This window comes from Macrobrachium nipponense, chromosome 40 (genome assembly GCF_015104395.2).
Source record: "Macrobrachium nipponense isolate FS-2020 chromosome 40, ASM1510439v2, whole genome shotgun sequence".
Taxonomy (NCBI): Eukaryota; Metazoa; Arthropoda; class Malacostraca; order Decapoda; family Palaemonidae; genus Macrobrachium; species Macrobrachium nipponense.
The window spans coordinates 44,497,913-44,511,384 of NC_061101.1; the positions used below are offsets into that span (position 1 = coordinate 44,497,913).

General features: G+C 38.8%; 1 protein-coding gene across 1 annotated transcript in view; it reads left to right on the forward strand.

Annotated features, from left to right (window-relative positions):
* The window catches only part of LOC135212229 (trypsin-5-like), a 25,176-nt gene extending 12,041 nt beyond the window's left edge, over positions 1-13,135 (forward strand). Inside the window, exons 2-5 of the mRNA XM_064245670.1 lie at positions 10,501-10,545; positions 11,441-11,621; positions 12,599-12,737; positions 12,974-13,135. Of these exons, the coding sequence (XP_064101740.1) occupies positions 10,501-10,545; positions 11,441-11,621; positions 12,599-12,737; positions 12,974-13,135 (527 nt within the window). The remainder of the gene's footprint in view (positions 1-10,500; positions 10,546-11,440; positions 11,622-12,598; positions 12,738-12,973) is intronic.
* The last annotated feature ends 337 nt before the right edge of the window (positions 13,136-13,472 follow it).

Consider the following 13,472-nt stretch of genomic DNA (forward strand, 5'->3'; position numbering starts at 1 on the left):
ATTTGGCATATATATCTACTTCCTTATTTGGTAATTACGCAAAAAGCTAAGGTATGACAGCCGTTTTTCATGCCATGAGTGGTGTAAAGCTGTTCGAAAATAACTGCCACAGTTTTTAAAGGTACAATCCATAAAATAATGCTTGCATGAAGCAAGAACGCTCAGCCTTTTCTGGGTTGAAAATATCAGCATTCTGTCTTCTACTTCTCCAGGATAGAAGAGCTAAAAGAGTTCGCCCTTGTTTGTTTTCCTAAGTTCTTCAGAAAAGACTAATTCGCTCTGATGATTAACCACAGCTCTTCCACACTGCTCTTCCTGCCTCACTCGATGGGTTGATTGCTTTATGCTGCTGGTTTGCAGTAAAGCGGCTGTAATACAACCACTCAATTCAGAGGATGCATTAGAAATACTACAATAAGGTGACTCTCGTGTTGATTTTGCGTCTGTCTTCACTTTATTTGAAAACTTGCATACCTCAAGATTTGTCAGATTTCCAGCGTGATTATCCTCATCAGATGTAGAACTGATAGAGAACCACGAACTGTTATAGCACACCCATTGCACTTTTCAGCAAAATGTGTGTTTCCAGTAGACCTTTGAGCTTATTTCCTTGTATTTAAAATAGAGGAATCTGTCCATTAATACCATGTCCCTCCCTTTCTCGCTTTGAATAAATTTAGCCATTTCTTTGCAAAGGGCGTATCCTTCAAAATAAAAACTTATTGTGTTTTCTAGGAATATAGAGCTATCAAATTACATTTTTGAATAATTGTCCATAAACTGTTGGTTTGAGCAATTACTAAATCGAACAAGTGGTTTTCAAACAATTATTATCAAAAACACCTTTTTTTTAAATAATTGTTTTTGAAGAACAGTCCGTAAATCATTGGATAAGCATCGTGACTAAGATAAGAAGGATTCATGCTTTCTTCTAAGCATTTCACAAGGAAGTGTGTACCTGTATCAGTCTTAAAACTGAACACATTGCATGCCGAAATGTGGAATGATCCCTGGTGGCTTTTTTTGATAAGCCTTCCCTCCTGCAGGAGGGACATCTTGGGTTTTTGCCACCTGGAAGAAATACGAGTGTCATGTACACAAGGATTAGGATACTGAGGTTCAGGGAATTTCTAGAGGACATCAAGGTCAGTTGCGAGCTGGATGGCCTTGGGAAAGCACCTAGGCATTATCTGTAGATTTTGTCCATGCTATTGAGAAAGCCTAGGATCTCGCTCAGTTGCCTTGGTCATGACTGTATCAGTACAGGGAATTCGTTTAGGGCCAGCCCAGCCTAGTATTTTACCTCTTATGCCCCCGACTTGTTAAAAAGAAATCTCTCCCTCTTGGCCAGTGCCAAACTGACACCACATGTACTCTCTCTCTCTCTCTCTCTCTCTCTCTCAAGAGTTGTCTGCCATGCATGTATTAAGCAGTTTCCGTGTGGGTTCTTTGATCCTTCAATGTAAAAATGTGGCACTTTCTATGAGGGAGATGACCTGAAGGGGAAGGCTACACTCAAGAGATTTATCATCTTTGGGTAGTCTAGTTCACCTACCTGATCACCAAATGCTTAGGGAGACGAGATAGAGTATTGTCTTGAGTCCCTGAATAACAGCACCTATCTTTGCCAGCCAGTCCTGGGCGTATAAGGCATTACAGTTGAACATTGGTGCTGGATTGGACCTCTTTTATTTGGGACAACAGAGGGTCAAACTTTGGAAAGGGAAGAAGAGGAAGGAGAATGTGAAGGCAGCATCTTTTCTTTCAGCTTCTGTTTGTAAGATAATGCCAATCAGGTCATTTCCTTCATGACTGATTTTTTTTCAGTGACTTGAAGAGTAGATGCCCAATGGAATGGCTAGCTACCTCACTCTTCTCAGTCCCCAACATCTCGAACTCTGTTTTCTTCCTGTCCTTTCCCTCACTTTGTTCTCAGCTCACAACAAGGCCTCACCTTTTGTAAGTGTGTGTATAATGCTGAAGAGTTACACTAGAAATCGAGAGTGAGCGACTTCACCTTTCTGGTGACTTCAAAGATGGGTATTTTCCTAATTACACCTATCCACTGGTCATCTTGGAAGCGCTTCATCTTTACTCTCAAGGAGGAAATTCTGTCATACAGGTCTTTTAACTGCATCCCTCTTGATTTTATGAAGAGCCCATGTTGTTGTCAACTTGATGTCTTTCATAAGAGGTATACTTTCTTGATATATTTGGGTATTGATTTGCCCTGGAGAACTCACTGCGGTTTTGGCCACAGGACAGCCTTCTTTCTTGAGTTTATTGGTAATGAACTTCAAGATTTTCATACTCATTCCTGAGCAGCGAGTAGGCACCTGGGTTGCTGGTTCATGTGTAGTAACAAGTCTTTCCATAGGATTCTTGCATCAGCAAACTTGGGGAGATTGTGTGCAGGTTCCTTTCAGGTCAGGATAGTTCACTCGGCAAGCTAGCTTTCTTTAGGTTTCCTGTCATCCTTGTAGAGACTGGTTCCGAGGGCAACTTCCCCTCCTCTCTCAGCTTATAGTCTCACAAAGTTTGTCTTCAGGGTACTGAGACTATGACAAAGTGACAAGAATTGTATTTGGGGGTAGTTTGGGGGTGCTACTACACACTGACCCTCAAGAAGCATGTTTTCTTGCCTACCTTTACCATGAAAAGCTTTCTGTCTCAGTTTATGGAAGGCATGGTTCAGTCTTAAACCATAGTTTGATTCTATGAAAAGATCTCTCTTTTTCAAGGAATATCTTTTAGACTCCTGGAAAACCTTAACAATCTTCCACTTTTAGGGGATTCAAACTCAAAAGGGTTGTGCCATTTGCCTTTATGGGTCTTTATGAGGGGTATTCAGCACTGACATCAGCTTAGGTGCATGCGAGTCATCTGCACTCTTGTTTGTGCAGCATTCATGGTCCGGTTTGAGTGCTTCAGTACTATCTTAGGCCAACTCAACACCTCATATTTGTATCTCTTTAAAGATAAAATTCATAATATATTTAAACAAGATTTTAAATAACGTTAAAAGATCACACTTAGCATTCGGCGTCGGTGACCCTGGTAGTTGTGACGCCAGAAAACCTACAATCAATCAATCATCCTCTCCAGAAGATGGAGAATCAGAGTGCCATTCTGACTGAGTGCCAGTCTTGCTATTGGTGATGAAGGGATGCAAGTTCCCTTCCTCTCTTGGAAAGTGGAGAATAGGACAAACAATAAGCAAACTCAATCATAATTGCCAGTTTTATTGTCTCCAACACTTCAGTATGGGTTCTTACAGCCTGATTAGTCAGGGTGATTTTGAGTTGGGGTGTGCAAAACATGGTCCATATTTCTTTGGAGTGGATTTTGACATCTTTGGGTGCTCCAGATGAAGATTTCAGCAGGGTGCTACACTGGCAGTTTTGAGGAAATTAAAAAATTCAAGATAGTCGCCTCGAGGCATTAGGATTTTATAAATCAACCAAAGAGGTTCTAGAATACATGAAAAATATCATTCATCATTTCTTCTAGATTGTGCTTTACCCTGTAACAAGTTGCAATGAATGCAGTTGCTTCCTTGATAACTTCTCCAATATCTGAGTCTGAGTTACTGATACAAATTAATTTGTGGCCAGACTACAAGACCTTGATCACTTTTGCCTTACTAATACCTTAATGTATTACAACAGTATCACAACCTGTCACAGCAAGTGCTGAAACCAAATATGGTATGATGTCACTTTGCTATTTACTAGTTTCTCCAATATATACAGCTGCTCAGCCAGGACTGGTAACCTCCACTGATGTTAATTTATCTTCATTGTAGAAGTGAAGTAACAACACAAGGTCAATGGTGTCATCACAAACCACTTTGATAGACCTGCATCGCTTTGCTACAAGATTCTTCACCTGTTGGGGATTATGACATCTGCCTCTTCATGGGTAGTGGTAAGATCAAGACAGTCATGAAAAGACTCATCCTTAAATTCAATTGGAACAGGGTCTTTTCCTGTTATGATGAGGGATGATGGGGTGGGGTTGTGTTGAACTTTTTTGGCAAGTTTCGTGCAGATAATGTCTACAAGTTGCTCCTTGTTCTTAGGCATGGTCAGTATAACTGATTGAGAGTGCATATAGATGTGTTGTCACTTTTCTGGATCAGGAAGAGCGTGGTCCATATTTGATACTATTATCCACTATATCTGCCAAATACCAAATGCACATTGGCACCATGAGACATCATCCTAGCAGGTATATAAGCCATGAACCCATCAACAAAGTCCTTAACTTGACCATTTACAGATATTCTTGATGATACTTCAACTTTGAGATTCTTCTTCAAAGTGGCCTACACTTTGGCAATTCAGAGTCAAGGCAGACCATTCTCCTCTTTAAATATGGGTAATGGAATAGGGGCCAGTTCATACTTCAACACCTCTTTCACAAAAATGTCCAAACCTGTTGCTAAATTTGTTTGTTTTTGTTTGTATGGTGTTTTTACATTGCTTGGAACCAGTGGTTATTCAGCAACGGGACCAACGGCTTTATGTGACTTCCGAACCACGTTGAGAGTGAACTTCTATCACCAGAAATACACATCTCTGACCCCTCAGTGGAATGGTCAAGAATTGAACTCGCGACCAGTGAGGTGGGAGGTGAAGACCATACCAACCACGCCACTGAAACACTAAACCTGTTGCTAAAGCCATAGCTCTTGCAAAGATAAGACCTGCATCAGTATGTCCAGGACACACTTATTTTAATTGCTTCTTGGTGGTGGCTGCTATTGTTGTAGCTTGGCATGGTATATTCTTGTGGAAGTTGTCAGGCCAACCCATCGCAAACTCTTTCATCTCTTTTGTTCCAATGTTGACAGCTTCATCTGCATTTATTATGTATTTAAATTGCTTTTTTATTACTGATGGTTGATAGGCATATGTGATGAGTGATGACATTGTTTAAAATGATAGATTCAGCGTTAGCTCTCACGGAGACAACGTGAGCTCTGGAAATGTTGACGCATCATTTTGGGTGGCACAATGTCAAAGGGTCGAAGGTTGCTGCCTCAGCAAAGACAGGCCACGGTTTGTGTCCGTACATGAGCAGAAGCAAGGATCTGGTTTTGAGTAGACTTTAATGGGTGTGATGACAAGTTATATATGACGTCCCGCATCTGTCCCAGTGCAATGAAAGTTCGCACTGCTTGTGTAAGTGCGGGCTGTTCCCCTACATAATGGGAGGGTAAGATAACTAGGACGGAGAAGCCCAAGTTGGAGAAGTGGCCTTGTTTTAGGAATGACCATATATAGTGCTAGTGCTCACAACTGAAATGGGTAAGAATACTTAAAGGCCCAAGTGTGGCTTTGTCTTTTTGTATTTTAAACCTTTATTTCATAGATCTGATGTCCTTTTCCATATGATTTTTTTTTTAGGTCTGGTAACCTGGAAAACCGGGGAAGTCTGGAGTTTTCCCTAATGGAGTGGTGTTAATTATAGACAGCTTTATGACTCTTCTAGTTACCTATTTTTGACTGAAGTCTAATTATTGTAAAGAAAGGGGTAGGCGGGTTTTGTCCAATCCCCAGAGTTATTTGGATTTCCTGTTTGAGTTGAGATAACAGTGGTACCTTATTCTTTGAGAATTTGACATGGTCAGTCAACCATTTTGTTCTTTGAGAATTTTATTTATTTAGTTAATCCTTTTATTCTTGAATAAATGTTTTTTTGTAATTCACGAGTCTGATTCAGGTACCTGAGATAATTGTGATATGTGGAATGCACAGGGGTCAGTTGGTTGGTTGAGAGAGAGAAGTTGAGAGTAAGGAGGGGGGGATGGTAAAGAGAGAGAGAGAGAAGGTCGCTCAGCGCCTCGCTCTGGTCCACATTACCAAAAATATGGTCCTGAATGGGGAAAGTTCAGTGCCTCTTTGGGACTATTAACACATTGACCTTGCCTCTATAGACCCCCCTCCAGTCACAATATTTACTAGTGCATCACCAGTGGAACTGTCATTTATATGAAAAAGGTCAATGCACCATTGAAGTTTCTCTCATATTTTTTGTCTGTCCTTATAATCAATCCTTATTATGGCAGCTGTCTCTTTCTTGTGTTTGTCTTTACATATAGGATCCTCTTTTCCCAGGTCTGCAACATCTTTCATAAGCCTGCTACAGATGTGCAAACTCAATGCTCATCATTTCACAGCTGCTTGGTTTAGGGTAATTCCAATCAAGTCACCAGGGCATGTTCAAAAGCACATAAATGTAGTCTCCATCATCATGTTTGTTCATATCCCATTCCAAATAACATCTTGGTGTCGCTGAACAAGTTGCCATTTGAGGAATCTTTCTAATGTTTAGCCATCCAAATTTTCCAAATACCAAAGGTAAACTAAGCCATATCTAGCATAATGTATATGGCCAGAGCAAAGAAGTATGGAATCATGAGCTTCACTGCTAAAAGATGGAGTGCCAGGACAAATAGCATGATGAGGAATATTGGTTGATATGGTTCTCAAGCCAGAGCCTTGCTGTACGTTTATCATCAGCTATAGATTCTAGCTCTTTCCGCAGTCCCTCATAACTTTCCACTTGTTTCAGAATTGGACGTAGAACCTCTTCTGCCACAATACACAAAGCTATAGTATTCTGAGGAAATTTCTTTCCCTGGAGCATTCGCTGAACACCACCAAATGGAGATATCATTATTTCCTCAAGACCATTGTTAGCCATAAGAACTCCAATGCATCTGACAAAACTCATCAGGAAATTCATACCTCCTGCCTCAAGATGAAATGATCATTGAACAAGTCAGGATATGCCAACTTTACATGAAGGCCCACTCAGTATAACTGAAGATCAGCTGTAAAAATGGTACAAGTATGTCTGGTTAACCTTGTAAGTTGCTGAGCCTCCATCATATCTGTTTGCATTGTTGTTTGGTCAGATGGAGTCATATTGAGGAGGTTTCTGGAACATACTTGAGTCTTTGGCTTGACACCTTGTCGTTGTTCTCTCTCTCTAGCTTGGTGTTGAACTCACCAAATTTTGGTGTCAAGGGCTATGTTGCTATGCTTTTGAGGAACTAGAAATCCAGAGTCTTAGACCTATTAAGAAGTACCTTCTACTGTGTGAGAACCTTCAGTGGCAACACACTCTTCTTTACCAATGTCTCAGGTAGGGAGGGCTTCTTTGGACTGTAATATCGGGAGATAGGTACATCTTGTGGCTCTAATTTCATATGTTCTTTGTTGATTCTAGGAATACTCTTAATGTTGTCATGGTATCTATCAGTGTTCTGTGGAAACTGTCAAGATCATTGCCAAGGCATGTGTTGAAGCTAGACAGTTTGGAGGTGAAATTGTAGCATTTATGTTATCCACAATAATTTGAACTAGACCATGGTCATCAAATTGTATACTTCTTTCAGGTATGTCTTAGGTTGCAGCTGATGCTGCAGCAGACGCTTTAAAGATTTTATCTCCTCATACGACAGCATAAATTAAAAGAGTAAAACTGAATACGATGCTACTTCCCACAAAAGACACCGAGTACAACCTGTAGAGAGATTGGTTGTTTTGTTACGATACTTATCACATTATTTTTAAGAATATTTGGCATTTGGTTTTCATTCTTTGGACTAAGATAATCTAGAAGCTGTGCTACTGTAGGACTGCTAGAGCTAGTGACAATATCCTTACTCATGCAAGTGTTATAATTGTCTGCATTATTTTTCGACTCCTTACATTCATGTAAAATCTGTCCACTGGAGGCTTTAAGCATGAAATCTTTATCGTCACTACTTTCATAGTCAGCAAGCATTATGACAAACGACGATGAATCCCAAAAAACAAGTATAATGACAGTCCATGAGCACAAAAAAACAAGCAATATCCATTGAAATATCCCTCAAGGTGTGATGCAAAAGTCCTACACTTCAGAGTTCCGCCATTATTAAGATAAACTTTGTAGATATCAGGAGATGACAATATCCTTGTGTTGTCCCTTGCCAATTCACTTACTGTCTTCAGACAAGCCTCTTCAGCTTCTGCTTCACACTCTCAGCAGAAGCTACTCTTCCATACATGAATCTTTTCTGGCAGTCATCATTATTTGTCAACTCAGTCTCAGCTGCACATCTCTTGCCGATGAATACTTTCACTTGTTGCAGACATCAATAATGGCTTCCTTAAATAATGTAATACTTAGCTGCTGCCCTACTGTTTGACAAAGATTAGCTGGATGGAGTGAATCACAATCAAGTGTGCAATTTTCACCTTAAAATATGCAATGGTTCTGAAATCTGAAGACTTCTTCATTCGATCGTCTAAAGGGCCCCATACGCTGAACAATTGTATGAACGATTGTCTGAAGGATTGTCTGTATCATTCGCAAAGACATTGTGTATGGGCCTGTCTGAATGCAAAAGTGGGCGGAGTTTCGCGCCTGAACGATCACAGCAGGAAGCTGCCAATACCAGGTTGCTGGCTTGCGACTTAAGTCTGTCATTCACAGGTCGCTCAATGTATGTGTTTGTCTGCCGATATAATGCTATCGTGCTTGTCTCTTCTAGAGATGATGCCATGTCTTCCCAAGACAAAATTTTTGTTCAGACTGAAATTGGTGCAGAGATCGTTCATACTGTCTGAATTGTGTGCGTGTGTGTTAATAACGACAATTGTTCAGACAGTTGTTCATACAATCGTTCAGTGTATGGGTCCCTTAAGTCTCCTCTGTGGTGGTGGCTCACTTAACTGACCTCGCCATACTTCTTTTTGTTTCTACTCTCTTGACATATACTTTGGAGTACATAGAATGACATAGCTTGCGGCATTTGATAGTCAATGAAGGATTCTTTTGAAATTCACTTTCAAGTTCTTTGAAAATGTCATGGTTATCTTCTCTTTACTTACTAGCTTCAATTATGGTTCTTATGCACACAGCATCAGATTTTATCAGATCTTTAGAGGGTTTCTCACAATCAAAAAAGCAGTTATCAGCTTGCAAATCCATGAAACCTGAAAAAATCACGATTTGTAGAAATTCACAATTTTCAAATCTCTGATATTAGGTAACCTAAGTTAATTGTTATGCATGTTTGATTTTACCGGATTTTTCAAATTCAGTAGCTCCTATCTTTTGAACTATACACTCAGTACTGGAATAAGGGTGTTTATTAGAATTCTGTACATCTTGCACCTATAATAAAGATCCTCCAGAGAAAGAACTGCTACCTCTTTAACAAATCCTTACTGTTTAAAACGGAAATCTCTTTACTTGGGAAGGATTATGTAGCAATTGTGTAAAAAGACAACTGAGAACATGGCTCATTAAAGAGAATAAACCCGACCTTTAAATAGGCATAAGATTCTATGCATTTTGTATTTTATAAAATCAGCAGCCCTGGATTTCATTCAACAGTGTTTGATACAAACCTGTAAAAGATAAAGGAAACTTTATGACACTATTTATTTTACCTTTTACCTTGCTAATCATCCTACGCTTTCACTAGGTCTATATTTCTTAGACAAGCATCCAGTATTACAGGCATCTTGAATTTACATAGGATGGTTATCGTTCAAAATTATTCAGAGACCTCTGAAACTATGAACAATATGCAGTTTAACTATCTATTGATTGCTGTGAAATCTTGAAGAAAACTGTAATTTCATGGATCATCTTCAGTGATGGTGGCCATCTTGGATTTTTAAACAATGATGCCAGTCACTGAATATGCATAACAGACAAATGTAATTCATAAAAGTATGAATTAATATTTGTCCTTATTTTGCCAATGAAACTGGTAGTTTTAAGAGATTTATTGAACTGGTGTATCTAATGGCGACCATCTCAAATATTTCAATTTCCCCAAGGGTGCAAATGTGGCACACATCAGCATCTTCATCTGGGGCTTATAAAGAGTCAAAACCCATTCCAACTAACTATGCACCACATAATGCACACCTCGGTTAGATTGAGTAATCGCATATAAACCCCTTAATTGATGGGCCAGAAGTCTAGAAACTAATACATCCCATATGTGCAGTATGATAGAGGTGTGGGTTCCCCTCCGCTCTTATCAGGCCATGAGGGTGTGAAACTACCAGTCAGGTACCAAGACCTCCTCCCACCAATGGGTAAGTTTCCAATGTAAAGAACAAAGGTATGTATTTGTGTAAGAACAAATAGCAAATTTTAAAAGTAATTTATACTTTTGCAAAATACAAATATGAAGTTGTTAACATGAATGGCCCATTTCAGCCACCCATCACACTGGAACCTGGGCAGGAGGGCAAAGTGGAGGGCAGACTGACAGGTGGAAGGAGATTTCCCCTACCTGTCTGTAGTTTACTACCTTGTCACTAGCCTTTCCAGATTACATTCGCAAGCTAAATCCTGTATAAAGAATAATTTCAGGCTTCTATGTTAAAAAAATGCAAGTTACTTTTAAATTTTGCTATACTGAATTTTTTTTTTTTACCTTATCTGTTGCTACAATCATCAAAACTCTTACCTCCACAGAGCCAACTACAACTCCTAAATGTAACATCACAAGGGGTTACTGCCGTAAGTGTTTCAGATATGCCAATAGTGGTAATGTTAATTTTACTTGGATACTTACAGAAATCAATTGAAGTACATTGTCCATGGTATTGTATCTCAATCATCTATATTCTCAAATATTATTAAATATAGATATACAAGAGTCAGCTCTTAGATGCATATGTAAGGTTTATGTTTTTGCAGTAAATGCTTCAGGAAACTGCTACAAACTTGCATAAAATGTCAGAATAACATATTGTGAAGGTGTTATGATAACTGACTCGAGTCCAAAAGACCAGTGGTGGCAAAACAGATTCAACAGAGAATGTTTGTAGGTATGAATGCATATTTAGGAGGAACAAAATAATTTCATTGCTAGACATGCAATATAAGAAGTGTACTGAAGAGGAAAAATAAGATTATTTGGACTGCAGATCCAGGTCTAGAGAACATATATATATTTGTGTCTGTTTGTGTTTGTAGCAGTTTTAGATAATAATATGAAAAATACAAGTGGTGAATTAGAGAAAGTAATAAAGTGAGGAAAACTTATGGTCGAGTGAAGCAAATGTGTGGAAAGTGTTCAAGAAGTGAAATGGATGTAGAGATGAATCAAGTGAGAGAGGTATTAATGAAAATTTCGAAAGCTCGTGGATGTCACTGGAAGGGATGAAAAGATGACGAATGGAAAGGAACCTAGGAAATTTTCTTCGTGAAATCTGTAGAAAATAAGTTTCCATCCATAATCAAAACAATTTGGACATGAAAAAACAATAAGAACATCAGCAGATGCGTCCGATCTTTTCTGTCGATCTGCTAATCTCATTTCATTTCTCTCCCAGAGACTGATCTCTGTGAAGTTAACATGTTTATAAATTCATTGTTTTCATTTTCTTTTCCACATATCTGCCATCATTAGCGAACTGTGGAAACGCCTCAATCAGTGTAGATGGATTAAGGATAGTCAATGGAACAGTTGCTGCAGGAAATGAGTATCCTTATCAAGTTGTTGTTTATTCGGACTTTGGTCCTTGTGGAGGCTCAATTATAAAGAAAAAATGGGTCATGACAGTTGCCCATTGCCTTCGTGACGAAAATGGGCAAGTATTGGGGGCCTGTATAGCTTCTCTTTTGGACGTGACAACACTTGATAATCCCCTTGATTTTCTGTTTGATTTAAAAGAAAATTGAAAATATTTAAGACGACTCAATCGAGTTATATTTAACATTCGTTATTCAGCACAGTAGAAGATAAGCAATCATTGAGTGGCGTGTGAGGTAAATATACATCATATGCTTGGGCTACTTTAATTCAAATCTATCCAAAAGTTCTAGTCCTGCCTCTCTTTCATAAATATCAACAATTCACTCTCACTTGGTTAATAGAGTAACTATATTAGCTTTTAATTGCCGTAGAAATAAAAACTGTGGGCTTACATTTTTCACATCCTGTTGATAGTGGTTACTTGTGATGTTCTAAGTTATAACAGTTAAAAATGGAGAATGCTCAATAAAGCAACTGAATTATTCACAATATTCCGAGATCACTAATAATGTTGACAATGTGCAGTGTAAGTATGTATTGTAAAACTTGCATTGGGAGTAAACATAAGACATTTAGCACACAGTTAAGAACCATGTCTTACGGAGAAGTTCTCGTGTGTCAAATGTTCAACCTTTTTCCCTTCATGTGGCTAAACAGTTCAGCAGTATAGGCACAAATATTCAATTCTTCCAGTCATATTTGACTGTTTACCTGAAGAATCAAGTATGACTGAAAGAACAGAATGTCTAGTCCCTGTAATGCTGAAATATTTAACCACATCAGAAAAACAACGTTTAACATTTGCTAAAAAGGTTTAAAAGCAAGCAGCATTTTCCTTTATTTTTCACCAATTTGTAGTACCCATGTTACCATTCATATATATGCAGCTAATAATCTTGACTAAATTCCACTAAGCGTTATGAATATATTTGAATATCTAGCTGCTTCTACAAAATGAAAAGGGCTGAACCACTGGATGTGGAATTGAATATTAGAATTACACAAGGGACTGAATCACTCACGTTTCTGCAGGAGCAATGCTTCGTTATCTACCCTGTGGGTCGGTTATGGTAGCAGGAGATGTCAGAATCAAATGTCTGTAAGGGCAGTCCGTTACATTGTTCATGAAGACTTTGATCCTTACCTACAAGGCGAAGATTTACTCCGGTGGGTAAGTAAAAAATACCGTTTCACTTAATTTTATTAGAACTAAATTCTTGATTAAACTAAAGTGATGATAGTATTTGGAAATGCATTTTCCATTTAATATTTTAGGGGACACAGGCTCAACTGAGTCGAAAGAGGATAGATATACCAATAACTGCTGCCTTGTTTTTTTTTTTTAATTACCAATTTTCAGGGAAATCTCCTAATTAACTTTAAAAATATTTCATTTTCACACTATAGCACTCTGATATTGCCCTCATTGAGCTTCAGACCGAACTCAACTTTGAAACCGGCAAAGCAGTCAAGCCCATCTGTCTGGGAGAGGAATCAGATATAATCGGTGGAGTGAAAGCAGTAGTCAGTGGTTGGGGAGATTTATACGATGGTAAGTATTACAAGTAGGATGCCCTGAAGGCGATAATTCGCGAATTTTCAAGTTAATCAATCAAAGGGTTAACTAGGTATCTCTGAACCCTCTGCAACGTGATTGTTATCATTAATTGCGTTTCAAATAGTCTTAAATAAATCTTACCTTACAGACCTTACAGTTCGTTCGGGTTGCCCCAGGTCCCTCAGTGTGAGGCACCTCTAATGTCTACCAGAGAGTTGCTAGTACATCTTCCGGTATATTTTGCATCTTCCAATCTTGGATGGTCTGGGATGCAGTTTAGATATTTGTCGAGCTTATTCTTAAACACATCTACGCTCACTCCTGATATATTCCTCAGATGAGCTGGCA